Genomic DNA, 20,009 nt, shown 5'->3' on the forward strand with positions numbered 1-20,009 from the left:
ATGGGGGTGGATCCCTCATGAATGGCTTGGTGCCCTCCCCCATGGTAATGAGTTCTCTCTCTATTATATTAGTTCATATAAGAGCTGGTTGCTTAGAAAGAACCTGACATCTCTCTTACTCTCTCCCCCACCATGTGACACCCTACTTCCCCCTTCACCATCTATGAAAAAAGCTTCCTGAAGCCTCACCAGAAGTGGAGGAAGTACTGATCCCATGCTTGTACAACCTGCAGAACCATGAGCCAAATAAACCTCTGTTCTTTATAAATTACTCAGTCTCAAGTATTCCTTTATAGCAACACAAAGTGGGCCAATACAGCCCCCATCGCTCTGTGTCATTTGGGTATTTGAATTTACAGGTGGGCTGCTGTCTGAGTTCTCCTCCCTAACTCAAGTCTTTTCCCTGTTGGCCTGTTCGTCTTTCTTTTTAAACCTCCAGTGTCACACATCTATTCTGCAGATGCTTTGTGTGTTCTGAGCTTGGGGCTGCACTAGCTCCCCATCTGACTTCCTAATCCCTGCTGCCCAGTCAATGCCTCCTGGGTTTGTTTTCATTTGTTTTGTTTTCTTGCCCTACCCTTTCCACACATGCCGACTTCCTGATTCTATTGCTTAACTAAGCCCTTGATACTATGTCCAACGGCTTTAATCTTGCCACCTGCTCAGACCTGTAGTAGACTTGACATCATTACTTAGTTTTTTGTGACTTCTCCCTGCTGGTCTTCCACTTTTCGTCAGGACACTGCCTGTTGCTGCCATGTTAGTATCCTTCTGAGCTATATCTTGAGTTCCTTAGAGTAAAGAAGCTGTACTCACTGCCTTGGTCATTTGGATGGGCCTGTGGTTTCATTCGTAGGAGAACACATCAACTGTCTGCCTTCCTGCCTTTTCCCTCTGGCAAATCCCCTTACCTAAGCCAACTCCCAGGACTGGGAGTTGGCCAAAGTAGAATGGTCAAGAGGTCAAAGGCTTCTGGGGTTTATAACACCAAGGGCTGAAGATGATGGACTGTGCTCAGGTACAGAGACATACGGATCAGAATTCTGGCCTGTAAGAAATGCTGAGGGGATACAGGTCATGATGGTTCTTCTACTGCCTCAGCATTCTCATCATTAATATCAAGACATTTTGTCCTAATTCCAGTCCTTCTACATAAGTCTGAGCTCTTCAGTCAGATTTCAGTGTCAGAACCTGCTGTGGGACCCAAGGGCCAGCTGTACGGTCCTAGACTCATCTTGTCAAAATATGATGACACTCTACCTTGAGACTCTGTTGTAAAGTGAGTATGTTTATTCTCACTGGTGAGAATGACCTTTCCCTGGAGAAGAGTGTGTAGAAAATATCTACTTACACATTTAAGTCAGGACCACAGATTTCATGAAGTCTAGGGAGAATCTGACGAAAACACATGTTTAGTGGACGTGGAAACAGATTAGTAGTTGACCAGGAGCAGACATTGCCATTGCCTACATAGCTTGTACCCTTCCTGGTCTTGATCCTCTTTCTTCATCTGCCATGACATCCATGTCTGAATTACTGACCTTACATATAACCTTGCTTCTGCTTGTGCTCCCCTTTTATGTGTATGTCTTGGCTCCCCAGTTAGACTCAGCTCCTGAAGACCACCAAACATATTCCATTCATCTTTCTGTCCTCTATAAAGGTTCCATGTCTGGTCCAAGAGAGATGCCCAGCAGCTATTGTTTTAATGCATTAAAAAAGATGAGCTGGGCGCGGTGGCTCAAGCCTGTAATCCCAGCACTTTGGGAGGCCAGGGTGGGCGAATCACAAGGTCAGGAGATCGAGACCATCCTGGGTAACATGGTGAAACCCCACCTCTAATAAAAATACAAAAAAAAAATAGCCAGGCATGGTGGTGGGTGCCTGTAGTCCCAGCTACTGGGGAGGCTGAGGCGGGAGAATGGCGTGACCCCAGGAAGCGGACCTTGCAGTGAGCCAAGATCGTGCCACTGCACTCCAGGCTGGGTGACAGAGCAAGACACTGTCTCAAAAAAAAGATGAAGACTCCCAGTGGATACCTGAAACTGAGGATAGTCCTGAGTCCTGTACATGCAGCAAAACTAGCACAATTTTTTTTCTTCATAATTTCACAAGTAGAAGATTTGTTCTTACTGTAGATCTTACCAACTTCGGCAACAGTTTCTTTTTTTGTTAAGTTGAGAACTTCCTATGCATTTAAAGGAAGCATGTTGCAACTTCTCTTTGGTATATATGAATTGCCAGCATTGCCTCTCTTGTGCTTTGGAGCCCTCCTTAAGTAAAATGAGGGTTACTTGAACACACGTCTGCAATACTATGACAATTGATCTGATAACCCAGCCAGCTACTAAGTGACTAATAGGCAGGTAGTGTAGACTCTGTATGCTGGACAAAGGGAGGGTTCACATCCCAGCTGGGACGGAATGGGACAATGTGAGATTCCATCATGCTGCTCAGAATTAGGAATTGTTTATTTCTGGAATTTTCTATGTAATATTTTCAGACTGCAGTTGAACTGTAGGTAATAGAAACTGTGAAAAGCAAAACCATGAATCTGGTGGGGGGACTCTACTGTATATAGACATGTAAGAGAAGATTTTTTATGGGAGTTGCCTCACATGATTATGGAGGCCAAGTTCATGATCTCCCATCTGCAAGCTGGAGACCCAGGAAAGCCAGTGATGTAATTCAGGCCCAGTCCAAAGGCCTGAGGACCAGGAGGAGCTGATGATGCAGCATTCCCACTTGGAGGCCAAAGGCCTGAGAATCTTGCCAGGGGAGTACGGGTAGGCAGGGGAAGGATACAAGTGTATGTCCTGAAGTCTGAAGGTCTTAGAACCAGAAGCTCCAGTGTCCAAGGGCAGGAGATCGATGTCCCAGCTCAAGAAGAGAGAGATAATTTTCCTATTGTCCACCTTTTTGTTCTATCTGGGCCCTCAGTGGTTTAGATGATGCTTTCTTTACCCAGTCTACTGATTTAACATTAGTCTCTTCCAGAAGCACCCTCACAGACACACCCAGAAATAATATTTTACCAGATGTCTGGGCATCCCTTATCCCAATCTAGTTGATACATAAAATTAGCCATCAGGCCAGCAAAGAAGTGCTAGTTGAAGTCCTGGGGTTAAATGAGATTGTAGGAGAGAAAATGTAAGAGTGTGATAATAAGACTAGAGCTTGGGGAAGATGAGCCAGTAGTAGGCCAGGCCCATTTGTGGCAGGGGTAGGAGGAGGAACCAAGAGTGACTCAGTGTCTCAGAAGCTTAGGAATGGGTTTTAAGAAGGAAGGCATCATTAATGTGAACTACCAAGGAGAAGTTGAACCGGATGAGAGGTGAGAAAAAGCGTTTGGGTTTGGTACTTCTGATAGCCATTTGCAAGACTTCTTAGGAGCAGAAGGCAGGTTTCAGAGGGCTTAGGGTTGAGTGGATGGGAGGGTGGGGTGGTGGGGAAATGGAGGTAAGAGATGGGATTGTGGCCTCAAGCACAGAGTGCTGATGAAGACAGGTCCTTTCTTAGATTCAGAAACTTGGGTATATCTGTGGCATTGAGAGAATAAAGATTGAAATTTTACGGGGTCAGGGAGGAGATTCTTCAAGGTTTGGGAGGGGTAAGAATCCGGCGCTCAAGTGGAAGGTTAACCCTTGTTAAAAAGAACCAACATGTCTTCAACAATGCCAGGAAGCAGGGGCAAATGGGCAGGGGAAGGAGAATGGTCTGGTCTGGTGTAGTCTGTGAAGGAGTACCCCCAGGGCCTCTAGATCCACACTCACCCGCTACCAGCTGTGTATTTGTATTTGGGGAGCAGGAACGTTTACTTTAAAAAAAAAGCCTTAGGGGTAGAACGCGCTGTGTAGAGGCCCTGCTACTGTTCCTGCCATCCCTATGTTTTTCCCACAAAGGTCATGCTTACTAACAGGAATCATTTTTAACCTTTTCCCCTTGTGATACTCCCCAAAATAGCAAATCATAATTTAAAATGCTAAAAATCCTGCATGAATACATCTTTTTGTTTTATTTTGTTGTGTTTTTTTGGAGACAAGATCTCACTGCCATCGCCCAGGCTGGAGTGCAGTGGTGCGACCTCAGCCCACTGCAGCCTCAATTTCATGAGCTCAGGTGATCCTCCCACCTCAGCCTCCCTAGTAGCAGGGATGCTACTAGGCGCACAGCACCATGCCCAACTAATTTTTTGTATTTTTAGCAGATATAAAGTTTCACTTTGTTGCCCAGGCTGCCCTCAAACTCCTGGGCTCAAGCAGTTCGCACTCCTCAGCCTCCCAAAGTGCTAGGATTACAGGTATGAGCCACAGTGCCCGGCCATGAATACGTCTTCTGTGTCGCCTATATTGTTTCTGGCTGCTCCAAAAATACTGCCTTGTTCCAGACTGGTAGGGTTTGACTTCTGTTTTATTCTAAAATAAAGGCTTTAGACTTTGGAACTGATTAATGTTTTTGAGAAAATACTTTTCACTTGATCCTGTTATTCTTTTTCTAAAGCTGTGATGTTAAACGGACCTATGTTTCACACAAACTTAATTCATTGTCTCTTTTTCCCACCTGTGTCTTTTATGTAATGTAACCTGAGAACTAAAGGGGCCTTAGGCTCTAGTCCAACTCTTTTTGCCCAATGTCAGTCAGTGTTTAAGTTTGAAGAATCCGCATACCCACTGGATCAGAATTTATAAGTGTGGAGCCAGGGTGTTTACGTGAAAAGTAAATAAATAATAATAATAATAATAATTTCCCAAGTAATTCAGATACTTCTCACTTTGGAACAATTGGCATAGAGGTCACTAGTCTAATGCTTTGATAGAAAAAAAAATCCTACTGCTACAGTAAAAAGAGTTGTCCTCATTTGCCAAAACTGGGTGTTAGAACATAGGTCTCTTACCGTTCTACTAAAAATCCTGATACTTTCACAGAATTATCCACCTCCTTGGTTCCTCATGTGTTGTCAAACAGTATAGTAAAGACAGGAAAAAGCAATGACAAAAGTCCTTAACGCAGTACTAACAAATCTGAGCGTTTGACCTAGCACGCTCCTGTTTTCTGAGCCCTTTGAAAAACGCTGGCAGTCAGCAGCATGCCTACTGACTCCACACAGAAAGGACCAGCGATGCTGCTTCCCTTTTTTCCCAACAAGTCACTGCCTAATAACTAAAGGAAATTAGGAATGAAAATTTGAAAGAAGAAAAACCCAGTCTCACCACCTGAAGAAAACAATTATTACCATTTTCATGTATTGCTTTGAAGTCCCTTTTCCATGTATAGATTTCTTTTTAGAAATGTAACTGTGACCCTGTTTTTGTAAGCTGCTTTTTGTTAAAATTAACATGAGTGTTTCCCCATGTTAATTCTTTATGAGACATCATTTTTAATGATCTGATGTTGCCTTATGAGGTTTATTTTTAGCACAAAATCTACCATGAGTTGTCACAGTTTTGTGAGGGCTGTCTCCATATCTGAAGTATCTGGTGAACTTTTAAAGAATTTTTTTGTCATGAAATATAATTGCCATACATAAAAGTTTATAAAACACAGATGTCCAGCTTAATGACTTATAAAAGGAACACTTGTGGTGTGACATAGACTATCCCCAGCATTTACAACCCCCAGGAAGGACATGCTTCTCTCTAGTGATGACCATTTCCCTTTTTTCCTGTAATCACTATCCTGACTTTAGTGATTCACTTCCTTGCTTTTCTTTATAGGCTTACCACTCAATTAATATCCCTAAACAATAATGTTTAATTTTGGTAGGTTTAAGTTTTTGTAAATGGTGTCACATAGTGTGTGTTTTGCTGTATCTGCCTCTTTTCCCTAACAGCATTTTTTTTTTAAGAGGGTCACCCAGGCTGGAGTGCAGTATCACGAACACTTCTCACTGCAGCCTCGACCTCCTGGGCTCAAGTGATCCTGCCACCTCAGCCTCCCAAGTAGTTTGGACTACAGGTGATGCCACTTTGCCCAGCTAATTTTTTTTCATTTTGTGAAGATGGGATCTTGCTTTTTTGCTCAGGCTGGTCTCCAACTTCTGGTCTCAAGTGATCTTCTCACCTTGGCCTTCCAAAGTGCTGGGATTACAGGCGTGAGCCATTGCACCCAGCCTTAACAGCATGACTTTAAGATTCACTGGTGGTGATGGGTGCACCAAAATCTCAGAAATCACCACTAAAGAATTTATCCACATAACCAAAAACCGGTTGTACCCCCAAAACTATTGAAATAAAAATATGAATCTTTTAGTGTCCATGTACATATTCTGCCACACAACCATACCACAGTTTCTTCATCCACTCTGCTGTTGATATACCTTAGGGCTGTCTCTAACTGTGTAGGCATGCACTCAAGTCTAGTATGTATTTCTGGTATATGTAAGCATTTATTTGTGTGTTGAATTTATCTTGGAGTAGAATTGCTAGGTCCCTGGGTATGTGCTAATAAAATCATGTCACTTCATATTGCCAAACTTTTTCTAAACTGATTCTATCAACATAAACCCCCATCAACAGTGAATGAGCATTCTTGCACGCATCCTTGCCAACACTTAATATTGTTAGGCTTTTGAATTTTTGTCAGTCTGATAAATGTGTAGAGTATCACATGATTATTTTAATTTGCATTTTCCTTTTTACTAATGAAGTTGAATAACTCTTCTCTTTTTTTCTCTTTCTCTGTCTTTCCCTCCCCTCTTTTTTTTTCTCATTTTGTAAAATTCTGTTTTTCTTGTTTAGTCAGTTGTCTTACTGATTTGTAGTAGTTATTTATATATGCTAGATCTAGACTCTGTGGCAAGTATCTTTTCCCACTTGGTGGTTTGCCCTTTTACTTCCTTATGGGTGTCTTCTGATGACCGGAAGTTCTTGATTTTAATGTAATACTTTCTGTCTTGTTTTTTTCTTTATGACTAGTGCTTTTTGTGTTTTACTTGGTGACATTTTTCAGTGAAACTTTGAGTTGGTTGTCACGAAGGATGTGAGTCCATTAGAATCAGAGGTGGGCTTTGTAGAGACTGGTACTGGGTGTGTCCTAGTGCTGAGACCCGAAGGCTAGGAACTGAGTGTCCTCAAGCACAATAGCTCTAGCTTCTCCAGAAGGCATTTAAAGAAGGCCGTGATCTCTGAGGATGGCTGGTCCAGGACATTGACAGGAGAAAGAGCTGCCTGCGTGATGGCCAGGGTGCTTCCCTCTGCCTCGTCTCCTGGGCTATGCCTCTTGGGTCTGTGCCTGTTCCTTCCTTTATTCAGTGCAACCTCTGAGCTTGTAAAGTCCCATGGCGTGTTATATAGAAGACAGGATTTTGAAAAGATATGTTGGACTCGTCATAAGAAGTAAAATTAAAACTTCCTCATAACTGTGATAATGTTATCCTATATAATCGTCTCAGACCAGATTTTATCAAAGAAGGTAAGGGCTAGTCTGGTTGCCATTTTTACCTGGAAGTCTTTTACTTTATTTTTGATATTCAGTATTGATCATCTCTTAGTCTTCTGTGCATCATTTATTAACTGCCTTCAGTTTTCACTTCTCTCCTCCTCTTATATTTTCTTTGATTTATGATTTTTGAAAACAATTGATAGCAAAATGAATGGCCTGTCCACAAGAGTGGTCATTGTGGAAAGAACTCATCCCCAAATGTAGAAATTGGAGGCTCGCTCTCTCTCTGTGTGCCTGCAGACTCCCTGTAATGCAGTATCTCATGGTCCATACGCTTTTTGGGGTCATAGACCACTTTGAAAATCTGGTGAAAATTGTGGAGGGAGGAGAAAACCCCTGATGTTATTTATGCTCTCCCCAAAGACTCCCTGGACTTTAGATGAAAAACTCCTGCTGAAACGGCTCTCCCAGTCCGTGAAAGAAGGATCTTGGTGGCAGTTGCTGCTGGGGAGATCCCTGGGACAGCTTACCTTCAGCATTGAGACGTGAGAACAGTGTTCCTTTCTGACCCCTCTGCCCATTTAGTCCTCGTGGAGGGTGCTCTGTGTTTGTCAATCCGTGGTCGCTGATGTGGATTTGGGCACAGGATGCTGCTCTGTCAGTTGTTTCCTCAAACCTCCCCACCAAAACTGCCCGTGCTGACCATTTTTTAATAACCTGTTACGCCAACGGGAAGGAAGCCCCAGGCAAGAATGCCAGGCAAAACCCGCATCTGGGAGCCTCTTCCATAGACACCGTCTTATTGGATGGTGTCAACTTGCAGGACCACACAGACATTTCACTTTAGAAATGGAGGATGGATGCTGTTTTTGTTACAATCTTTTATTTCCTGTCTTCTGCATGATTCTTAATAGTCCCCTGCTGGATCTCCCAGCTTCCTTTTCATGCTGTCATCTCCTGCCTGCCATTGTCACCTCGCCCTTGGACACTCCAATGGCCCTCATCTCCAGGACAGCCCATAACCCTTTAGTTTCCAATTCACGCTATCCTAGCACATCCCCTGCCGGCCAGCTCGTTTCTTTCCTGCTGCTGCATTGGGTACGTGTTGCACATCTCCCATAGAAAGTCATTCTTACCTCCATGTGTTTAATTCCTGTCTTCATGGCATGGCCCAGGTGTGGTGCTGTGCATAAAGCACATTCCAATGCCCTGAATTCGTTCTTTAGGGCCTCCATTTTTCCATGGAGTTTCATGGAGCTTGGAGGGGAGGAAGTTGGGCTGAAATCCTGCCATTTCCATCAGCTGTGGATTGATAGTTCTTTTCACTGAAGGCTGTTATCAGAAAGCATTTCATATTGTCCTGTAAGCTACAATACGTATTTATCCCGAAAAGGAGAATTGTTGGCCCACTGGCTTCAACTTTTCCAGATAATGTTGAATTGTTTTCCCAAGTGCTTGTACTAATTTACAAAGTAACAGCGTTCCACTTTTCTATGTCCTTGCCATCTTTCAACATTGTCTGGCTTCTTCATTTTTGCCTGTCGTTTGGGTATACAATAATAACTCATGGATTTAATTTGCATCTTCATGTTCTAGTGAAATTTCACATCTTTCTATGTGTGTATTAGGCATTCATCTTCATTTCTTTCACCTGTTTGTCTTTTTCTTTTTCATTTCTAAGCACTCTTTAGATATTCTGGATATCCTTTGTAGGATAGTAAGAGAGCATGTATTTTCCCGGGTTCCTTCTATTTTATTCTGCCACCATATCTAGGGTGCCGCATCTTTCTGCATGGGCTGAGGTGGCTCACTGTGATCTACTTGCCATCTCCAGGAAGGCGGAAGGGATGGCAAAAGCACACCATTTGCTTTAAAGCATGGCCTGGGGGTTGCTCATGTCACTTCTGCTGACATGCAGTTGGCTGGAACTTAGGTCTCTGTACACACCAGGCTGCAAGGGAGGCTGGGAAATGAAGCCTGTATTCCACACAGCCCTTTACTTAGCTAACAATTTGAAGAGAATGGATCGGAACCCACTGATGGATTGAAAGACTTGGAAGGGTTTAACCCTGAGAGAGACTAAAGAAAATATAATTGTCTTCAAATTAATTGTCTCCGAGTAAATCTTTTTCTGATAAGCGTTAATATATTTTGTATCATGAAAACTTTGCTTCGAGTTTTTAATATTGCAATTTGCCAAAACTGCTTTTGTTTTTACTTCAGAAGTATGTTTATGATTAGCAAAGAAAATATAAAGGGAGAATAATAGGAAATCAGATGACCATCTCTGTAGCTACTGAAATGAAATTTATAAAGCATATATTTAATTAGCCAGAAAAATAATATCATGTTTATTGTTTTTTGCAAATGTTGTGGAAGACAGAATCATAGTCACTTAGTACCAAAACAGGCCTCTAACATTTGTTTTTCTCAAGCTCACATTCATCTTAAATTAAAGTATACAAGTTAGATGATATGGTTTTAAGCTGGTGAATGTGGGAGTTTCATGGGTTTAAGATACGGATTTCTCTGTCTCTTTATCTCTTTCTTCATACCTTAGTTAATGGCATACAACCTCTGATTTCTCGAGGTATGGCGTGAGTCCCGAGAACATTATCCTCTATGGTCAGAGCATTGGGACTGTCCCCACGGTAGACTTGGCCTCGAGGTATGAATGCGCAGCGGTAATTCTCCATTCCCCTCTGATGTCTGGTTTGCGTGTGGCTTTTCCGGATACCAGAAAAACATACTGCTTTGATGCTTTCCCCAGGTAAGTTCATGCTTGTCCAACAAGTGGTAAGTCAGCCAGTGGCCGTGTTCACATCTGATGCTCCCATTAGCTGTGTAAATATTTATTGAATGGAGCCATACGTCAGACCCTGTGCTGGGTGCCACAGGGCATGTGGAAGCAAATATGACACACACTATCCAGAGATTTTATCCTCCCAGGCCTGACTCACTAGTGAAAATCTCCCAGATGATGTATAAGGACCTTGAGTATACTGACACCTAGGGTTAATTGATTCAGCTCTGATACACAGAATTTTTAACAGCACCCATACATCCTAAAGGAACTTACAGTTCAGCACTCATTCATTCAGAGACATCTTATTGAATTATGAGCTGTATACAATATGTGTGATGGGGTAACTAGTGGTGTAGATGCTCAAAAACTTCAAGCAAGCACAGTTTTGAAATTTATCTTATTTTTTCAGTTGGATAGTACAGGTAAGGGAAAAGGTACCATGCTCAGTTAATCTTTGTAAATAGAAGAATAAAGGCAAAGTGAGTTAGTTGACAAGCCAGGCTTTGATCTTCGGTAAATAGCCACAGGAATGGTATAAATGAACAAGCTCACCTGCCACCCCCTATTCTGCTCTACCACTTTGACCAGAAGATCTCACCCCTGCAGAGTTGCCTGCATGAGGAAAGTTTTTTAATACAAAATATTTTGCCCCTTAAGCTTTTCCCACGGTCCTTGCTAAAGCGGCCTAGGATAGTTACCCCAGGACTGGCCCAGCTCATGTTGCCATTTTATAGAAAAACCCCAGCAGAAAGAAAACACAGTTTTAGGGTTTTTGATTGACCTGTTAATTGCTTTCATCCTGCTATTACTGGAAAAAAAAAAAAAAAAAGATCATCATTTGGTTACATAAACATCTATTATACAGACTGGCTCCTTTCACAGAAAGGAACCTTCTGTTAACACCTTGGGTGAACTTCAGTTTTGTGCAGTTTGTACCAGGATTCAATGAGATTCAGCTTCATGGGAAAGTTGCACTGCAAATTTCTAGTGGCGTGGCTGGGAATGCTAAGTACGGCTAATGTGCCTCTCAAATGTGGCCTTAGTTGTGCTGAATTGGTAATGAGAGGCCAGTTTGCTGAAAGACAGATACTTAGCATGTTTGTGGGAAGCAATGCTGGGAGTTACCCTAGCAACAAAACTAATAGGTGTTTTTTGTTTTATTTTTTCCCCCTGGCTCTTAAATTGGCATGTACCTTAAAATACAGCCATGCCAACAAATTGCAAATGATTAATAACAAATTAGCAACTAATCTTATCTGAGTTTATCTGGTATAGCAGGTATTGGGCTATGCATTTCATGTTCATGGTCCCCTTCATCTTTATAAGAGTCTTAAGAAGTTTGTCAGCCGAGCACGGTTGCTCATGCCTGTAATCGCAGCACTTTGGGAGGCCAAGGAGGGCGGATTGGCTGAATTCAGGAGTTCGAAACCAGCCTGGGAAGCATGGCAAAGCCCTGTCTCTACTAAAAAAAAAAAAAAAAAAAAAAAAAATTAGATGAGCTTGGTGGTGTATGCCTGTAATCCCAGCTACTGGGAGGCTGAGGCATGAGAATCGCTTGAACCCAGGAGACGGAGGTTGCAGTGAGCCCAGATCACGCCACTTCACTCCAACCTAGGTGACACAGCAAGACTCTGTCTCCAAAAAAATAAATAAATAAAGATGTTTGTCCAATTACTGTGCTCATTTTACAGATGAGGAAATGAGAGGTTAAGTAATTTATTGAATTAAGGTCAGTAATTGGAGGACAGGCACAGTGGCTTACACGTGTACTGCCAGCACTTTTTGAGGCCAAGGCCAGAGTATCACTTGAGGCCAGGAGTACAAGACCAACCTGGGAAACACCACAGGATCCTGTCACTACAGAAAAAATTAAAAAGTTAGCCAGCCATAGTGGTGCACATCTATAGTCCCAGCTCCTCAGGAGGCTGGGGTGGGAAGATTGCTTGAGTCCAGGACTTTGAGATGGCATTGAGCTAGGATTACACTACTGCACTCCAGCTTGGGCAACAGAGCAAGACCCTGTCTCTTAAAAAATTTTTTTAAAAGGCTAGTGATTGGAGACAACAAATGAGACAAATCCTCATAGGTAATGCCGTAAATTATTAATATGATAGATTTCAAACCATAATGGTTGCATTGACTTTCATCATGAATTGAATTTGAATTTGGTAAGCATTTTCTTAATATGTCCATTGCTGCCAAGTGGCAGAATCGTGTGTCCCTCTCCTTAAAGGAGGATACTTTCATATTTCCTTTTCATATTAAAACAAATTTTAAAAAAGGAAAAGGAATCCAGATTATTATTTCATTTATAGTTTTTTTTTTTTTTTTTTTTTAACCTCCTTTACACTTGGGATGAGATGATGGCATTCAACTTTCAATATACCCTCCAGGCAGTGGAGAGTCTCTTAAACTGTGCAGTGTGGAGCATAGTCCCAGGCCCATTGTAACTGTTGAGTAAATATCTTTTTAATTGAGTATAATTGAACTCTCTTAAAGGAAGTCACTTTAAAATTAAATATAGGGGGAAAACAGGTTTCCAAATAAGATTTCTAATGTGTATAATTGAATACTGCCACAGTGGCTCTGATCTTTGCAAATTACATGGCTGATGAGGTTTTGCAATCTTTCTGGGATGTCTTGAAGTGGTCCGCGGCTCCCTAAGTTTTTAATAAAGGCTAGATGACAGTTGTTTGTAGATCTTTGGAATATGTAATTGATGTTAGAGCTCTTTATTATCTCCACGACCTCATTCCTGTTATTTAATAATCTCTCTGAGCTTCAGTCTCCTCCTTGATTAAAACAGAGGTGGTCCTTCCTTTCTCACTCTGTTTCATTGAATATTAAATGAGATTTTGTGTGTTAAGTGCAAAGCACCTGGCTATGGTAAATGTTTAAAAAATGTTAGCTGTTACTTTTTAACAAAAAGATTCCCACAAATAGTACAAATTGGTATCCTTTTGTAACTTCGACTAGGATCAAATATGGAAAGAAAAGTAAACTATAAGAGACCCTTTGGCAGGACAGAATGGAGAGAGAGCCATTTCTCTTGGTTTCTTTGTGGATGAAATGACTGTTATCCCCATCAGAGAAGTCTCCTACACACCCAGCTCAACCAATGCTTGAAGTTTTTTGGATTCCTCTTTGGGATGTGCTTTCACAGCCTGAAGCATATTATTTTAAAGATCCTCAAATATTCATCCTTTAAGAGTAGATTTGGTTTTTGTAGAGAAGTCATTTGGAATAAAATCTAGGCATTACATTAAGTTTTCAAGCTAAATAGTACAGTTGTTATTTTTTAAAATGAGGCGCTTGCTTTTATGAAGTGGGGTGTGTATCTTTGAGTCAAATCTGATGGTAGCTCTCAAAACAGAATTCTGAAGACTTGAGTGGCAGCAGATTAAGTGTCCAGCTTTCCAAAGAGACATTCATTTGATATGTTAAGTTCTGGCCCTTTTTAAAATTCTCTTGAAAAATAATACATAAAATAATATATAAATATTAAAAAATATAAAAATAATATAAAAATTAATATGTAGAAAATAGTAGTTACTGGTTTGCTAGTCTGATGCTCTGAAGAGTTCTGTCTTTAATAAAATACTTTAACAAATACAACAGCCAAATGCAGTGTGCTATTCTTGTTTGGATCCTGGAACAGAAAAAGGACATTAGTGGAAAAACTAGTGAAATCCAAATAAAGTCTGGAGTTTAGTTCATAGTAATGCGCCAAGGTGGGTGTTTTAGTTTTGACAGATGTATCACGGTAATGTACAATGTTAACCTTATAGGAAATGGGTTAGGAGTATGTAGGGGGACTGTATTATCTTTCTTTTCTTTCTTTTTTTTTTTTTTTGAGACAGTCTCAGTCTGTTGCCCAGGCTGGAGTGTAGTGGCGCCATCTCAGCTCACTGCAACCTCCCGCTCCCAGTTCAAGCAATCCTCCTACCTCAGTCCTCTGAGTAGCTTGAGATTGCAGGCATGCGCCACCATGGCCCGGCTGATTTTTGTATACACTTCCTGCAAGTTCAAAATTACTCTAAAATGCAAAGTTGATTTAAGAAAAAAAAGTAAATTACCAGAAAAAAAAATAAAGCAAGAAAAAGCCAAACTGTTATGATATGTTAATGTAGGTTCATCAAATGTACTGCTGTGGTAGGGGATATTGATAATGGGGGAGGCTGTGCATGTGTGGGGACAAGGAGTTATCTGGGAAATCTCTGTACCTTCCTCTCAATTTTGCTGTGAACCTAAAACTGCTTTAAAAGATAAAGTTCTTAATTTAAAAAAAAAAAAAACCCACGGTGTTATTTCCCTGCCTGTGGAGATTTATTGACTTATCATCATTAAATGTGATGTGTATTATCTGTGAGCATAACTAATAGAGTTCTTTTTCTGCCTCCCCCCTTTCCGTTTTGCAGCATTGACAAGATATCTAAAGTCACTTCTCCTGTGTTGGTCATTCACGGTACGGAAGATGAAGTCATCGATTTCTCCCATGGCCTAGCGATGTACGAGCGCTGTCCCCGAGCCGTAGAGCCCCTCTGGGTTGAAGGGGCTGGGCATAATGACATAGAGCTTTATGCACAATACCTAGAAAGACTAAAACAGTTCATATCTCACGAACTTCCTAATTCCTGAAGACAACAACTTGATCTTACCTCATTTACTGTGAACAGAAGAGTCCTCTGTTTTGCACATGCTTTAACTGGGTAGCTGTAAAGGCTTGATAACCATGAAGAAGTGCCCAACCTTTAGGGTGTTCTAATCAAAGAGCTGATGAAATCTCAGTCTTTTGTATCTAGAGGTTGTTCTGCTAATTCACACAACACGTTAAACTGAACGGTCGTGATTCCCAGCTTCATTACCTTGCAGGAATGGGAATGAGAGCTGAATGTAAGGACAATTTTCTAGTGCTGTATAAAGTAGCCTCGCATCTGTTTCTCAACCTTTCCCATCATTTCTGACATTCATGCAGAACTCGCCCCTGTCTCTGTCTCCACCAATGTTCTCAGTATTTGACATGCAGCTCTCTTTCTGCCACTGGATCCATGGGTTCAATCCATTTGTGAAGCTGTGATAGTGTAACTGGAAAGCTAGTGTGGTGAAAATTCCTTTATTATTTTTTGTTAACATGCTGATCTTTCCCTGGACAAATGAACTGAAGGGTAATTCACTGGAACTATCATGTACAGCTTCATCAACTGTAACCATATAAATATAACTGGATTATTCTTAAACAGAAAGAAACTAGGGGTTTTTTTAAGTGTAAATTTATTACTAGCCAACAGAGTTTTAATATTTTGATTGTCCGGTTGGTTTAACAAAGAGCCTAGCCGACTTTCCTTATGTAAAGTCCTCCTTGTAGGCTTTTTTAAAGTACTGTACATATTTGCAATCACATTGTGCATAGATTCTTAATGGTAGATATGATTTCTTTTGTCAGGCTACAACAATGAACTGCAAATTCCTTGTTTGTAATGTAAATGATTGAATACATTTTGTTAATATGTTTTTATTCCTATGTTTTGCTATTAAAAATTTTATAACATTTCCAAGACAAAAATTCCAAGTTTATGCTTTGAAGAATTTATGTAATTAAAATTTCACTAAACTAATCTTTTTAGTTTAGGAATTATTTGGGTTTTGACACTGGAGTTGCGCCAAATAAGCATCAGAAATAGAAGATGCTTAACATTGCTATACTACTTGTATTGGTTAGGGGTTTGGATTTGGGGGTTCTTTGGTTTTAATTTTTTTTCCAAATTTAAAAGCCTTAAATGTACTATAAGCCTCAGATCGTTGTACAACTGGACTGCGGTTGATTGCCAGTTTGTGTACTGTTGCTTGGATGCAGCACAGTGGTTGGTAATGGAATAAAGGATGCATGGATCAGAATGTGTGGGCTTGTGCAGTTTTTTTCTTCATTTCTCCATCAAAGAAAATAGTGAATAAGAAAACAACTTTTTGTCTTAATATAAGAAGAAACCCTTGGGGCTTTCAAACCGCACCACCTTTCTCAAGGTATATGGTTTTGTTCTATAAAAGGCTTTAGATTACTTTTGGAAGAAGCCAAGATATAAAGCATATAGCAGTAAAGTGCAGATAATATCTAACTAGAGGATGCAGTGGATTCTGGCTATGAAACAAAACTGATGAAGGTGACCTCATTGTGACCTGGCTCAGAGGAAGGACAGTGCCTCTTTTGTTGGGAAGCCTGGAACAGGTGTGTTCCATAGTTTTCAGCCGTTTGACCACCTGAGCAGAAAAGAGCAACTGAGGGATGCTAGTTTCCAACTCTTGGAACATACTCTCTTGAGGGTGCATTAGGAGGAAGTGGTGGTCAGGAAGGTGTGAGGACATTGGAGTGTGCACGTGTGAATGTGTGCACACATGCATATGCAGACTACTTCCTGATCTTGAATCAGGTGGGTGGGGCTGGCTCACTTGAGGGGCCATCAGCATATCTCCAGTGGTGATGCCTGTCCCAGAAGTCTGGGAGACCTAGGTGGGAAAAAAGCACAAGCAATGACCTGCCTTTGGGGCCAGAGAGCAGCGGGCCAGGGTTGCCAAAGACCTGATTTCTGATGCTATTTGTCTGCTGCTTGCATCTTCTGTAATCATTACCCCCCTGTTTTCTTCTAAACTATCTAGTAAATTTCCTTTCATCAGCCAAATATCAGGAAATGATAAATTGACAATAACAGAAACTAAGGTGGCAAAGCCTTTTGCTTCATTGGTTTTGTCACTTGATGTGGATGGTTTGTATCCACTGGAAGCAGCTCGTGCTTTCCCAAAACTGAGGAGGGGTGTTTCTCCACTTTTTGCCAGGGTTTGGCATGGGAACAGCATTCCTCTGAGAATTGCATGTGTGGTAACAGTGAGAATCCCAGGGAGAAAACTTCTCTGTTGGCTTCTGAGAGATACCCCTTCTGAGCTGCAGGCTTTTTCTAGAGCTGTTCTCCATTCAGACCTGGGGCCGGATTCCAGGTGTTCGTCTTCCACTAAGTGGGGTAGCGTCTCCTCTCTCAGTGCCTTACTATTTCTCCCTAGTCAAGAAGGAAAAATCAAGTGGCTACCTGAAGTCCTTGCAAAGTATAGAGAAGGTATATGCATTATTTCTAATATATGAATTCATGTCTTACACTTGTGGAAATCCGTTTATAACTATTAAAGGCCTAGAAGTAACATTCAGAGCGAGATATTGTGACCATATTATTATTCATTCTGTTGATTATTATTACGCTTTGTGATCCCTAAAATTAAGCAGAGTAATACAGTTTTGGATCACTCATAATTGCAGGAAAATCTCAAATCCTAATTTAAATCATGGTTGCATCCTTTGAAAACAAGAATGGAATGATTGCTACTGTCTCAAAATAGAGTCTATGGTTTAAAAAACAAAAAAACCTGTTAGCACTCTTGTTCAAGACAATTTTGAATGTGAGAATCAAAGGTTTGAAAGGGCAAATGAATTGTCAAAATACTCTTTTTGGGAACATTTCTCTGACCCTTGATGTGTGGAGGAGGAATATAGAGTCTATAGACTTCGGGGGCCTTGATTACTTCAGGAAATGATCAAAAGTGAATTAGCCTGCACAGAACAGGGCAGGGTGTGTCTTCTTGATTTGAGGGATCATCTTGGGTTCAAGTTGAAAATTGAATGCCCCCTCTCTCAGTGCTCCCCTTTCTGTAGGTACCTGCTACTGCCCTTTCTTAGAACTAGGACTTGAAAGTGCAAACACATGAGGAGGGTCTGTCTGTTCTAGTCTTTTTCAGGTGAGCCTTTTCAGAGAGAGGATTAGGACCATATCTAACCTGTCTTCGTATCCAAGCTGGGTGATTTTGACCTTGTTCCCTAATTTCTCTGGGCCTCTGATGCATTTTTCCCCCTTGTTGACCACACTTAGGGCACATAGTCATTACGTGAAATCATGGCTATGCAAATACTGTCCATTTTTTGCTTTATTTTTGACACAGGGTTCACTCTGTTGCCCAGGCTGGAATGCAGTGATGTGATCATGGCTCACTGCAGCCTCGACCTCCCAATCCTCCCATCTCAGCCTCCCAAATTAGCTACCGTGCCTAGCTAATCTTTATGTTTTTTGTAGAGACAGGGTTTCGCCATGTTGCCCAGGCTGGTCTCAAACTCCTGGCCTCAAGCGATCCTCCTGCCTTGGCCTCACAAAGTGCTGGGATAACAGATTGAGTCTCCACACCCGGCATTTTGTGCTTTATAAAACACTCTAAGTTGCACTACTGACAACAGAGCTACTTGATCAAGATGAAGCTCTCAAAAGAAAATAGAACAGTAACATTTGAAGAACTAGGGGAAAGCAAGCACCAAATTATCTTCAAAAAAGTATAGTACGCCCAGGCAGTTATAAGAGTAAATTCCTTCAGACTATTAAGAAACAATTTCGTAGTATATTAACAGTTCCAAAGGTGCGTGCATGCACATATCCATTCATACTCAGAGACTAAAGTGGAGCTCACATACAGAGGCAAAAGTGCTAAACAAAATACTGCAAAATCAGTCCTCTATCAAAAAAACAATATAGCATGATCAAATTAGAGTTATACAAACACATTAGGAGATTATGTTACTTTCTGTTTACCAGTAGTAACTAGTTAGGAAGTTTCATGGCCAACAGACCTCACAATAGTAACACAGAAAACATACTCAGTGCAATAATGAACCTAGAAGATCTCGTGACTTCTGTTTTCTGCTTTGTGATAGTCCTGAGATGTAAACCACCCCTTCCATTGAAAACAACTAACACTACTGAATTAAATGGTAAAAATCTAAACAGATGCATAAACTGTCAAGAAAATAAGACCTGCGTGCAGGCCAAATGCAAAGTAAAGATAAGAACTGACAGGGAGGAGGAGGAGCACTGAAACTAATTTTCTCTTTGAGGGAATTTGCTGGACTGGTTTATTCTGAACACTGGTTTTCCAGTCTGGTGAGTCTCAGAGCAGTGAACAAAACCTAGAGCACCCTCCAAGGCAGAAGATCTGCTTGGAAACGATCCTCTTTTATGACAAATTCTTAGGATCATTTCAACAGACACAGAGAAAACCTTTTATGGAATTCAATGTCCCATTTAAGTTAGAAAAAAAAAAAAAATAAAGCTCTTATTAAGGAATAGGAGGAAACTTTTATGTAGAGAGATTATCGCCAAACATAATAAGAGTTATACCAAGAGGCAAAACATCAGAAGCATTATGCTACTTTAGATTGGAAATTAAAGATAACATCCACTACCCTCACTGTCTTCGAAGTTACACAAAAAATTCTAGCAAGTTCAGTAGGGTCAAAAAAGGTAAAAAGATGTAAGACGTGGAAAAGAAGAGGCAGTGAATATGCTCTAAATCCAAACTATTGTGATGGTTGCACAACTCACGCTTGTCAAAAAATCATTAAAATGTACATATAAAATCTATCAATTTTATATGTAAAGTATACCTTAATAAAAATTATAAAAATAAATGAAGAAAACTATTATTTTTGGGTTATGATTGTCTATGTAGAAAACCTGACAGTATCTATAAATTATTAGATTTAATAAGAGTTTAAGTTGCTAGACACAAAATCAACATACAAAAATCTACCTTATTTCCATAAATCAGGAAAAATATTTAATAAGTCTTAGAAAAGAAAAATGCCACTTACAATAGTACTAAAAAACATTAAATACCTAAGACTAACACACCATGTACAAGACACGTTCAGGAGAAAAAGTTATTTTTGAAAGACATTAAAGAACGCCTAAATTAGAGATATACCATGTTTATGGAAAAGAGGTCTCACTATTTAAATATA

At 40.7% G+C, this 20,009-nt stretch overlaps 1 protein-coding gene across 1 annotated transcript in view; it reads left to right on the plus strand.

Annotated features, from left to right (window-relative positions):
• ABHD17C (abhydrolase domain containing 17C) overlaps positions 1-16,081 on the plus strand; it is a 60,884-nt gene extending 44,803 nt beyond the window's left edge. Inside the window, exons 2-3 of the mRNA XM_030931497.1 lie at positions 9,971-10,150; positions 14,605-16,081. Coding sequence (XP_030787357.1) covers positions 9,971-10,150; positions 14,605-14,824 — 400 coding nt within the window. The 3' untranslated portion in view covers positions 14,825-16,081. The remainder of the gene's footprint in view (positions 1-9,970; positions 10,151-14,604) is intronic.
• Positions 16,082-20,009: the final 3,928 nt, after the last annotated feature.

This window comes from Rhinopithecus roxellana, chromosome 5, assembly GCF_007565055.1.
Source record: "Rhinopithecus roxellana isolate Shanxi Qingling chromosome 5, ASM756505v1, whole genome shotgun sequence".
NCBI lineage: Eukaryota > Metazoa > Chordata > Mammalia > Primates > Cercopithecidae > Rhinopithecus > Rhinopithecus roxellana.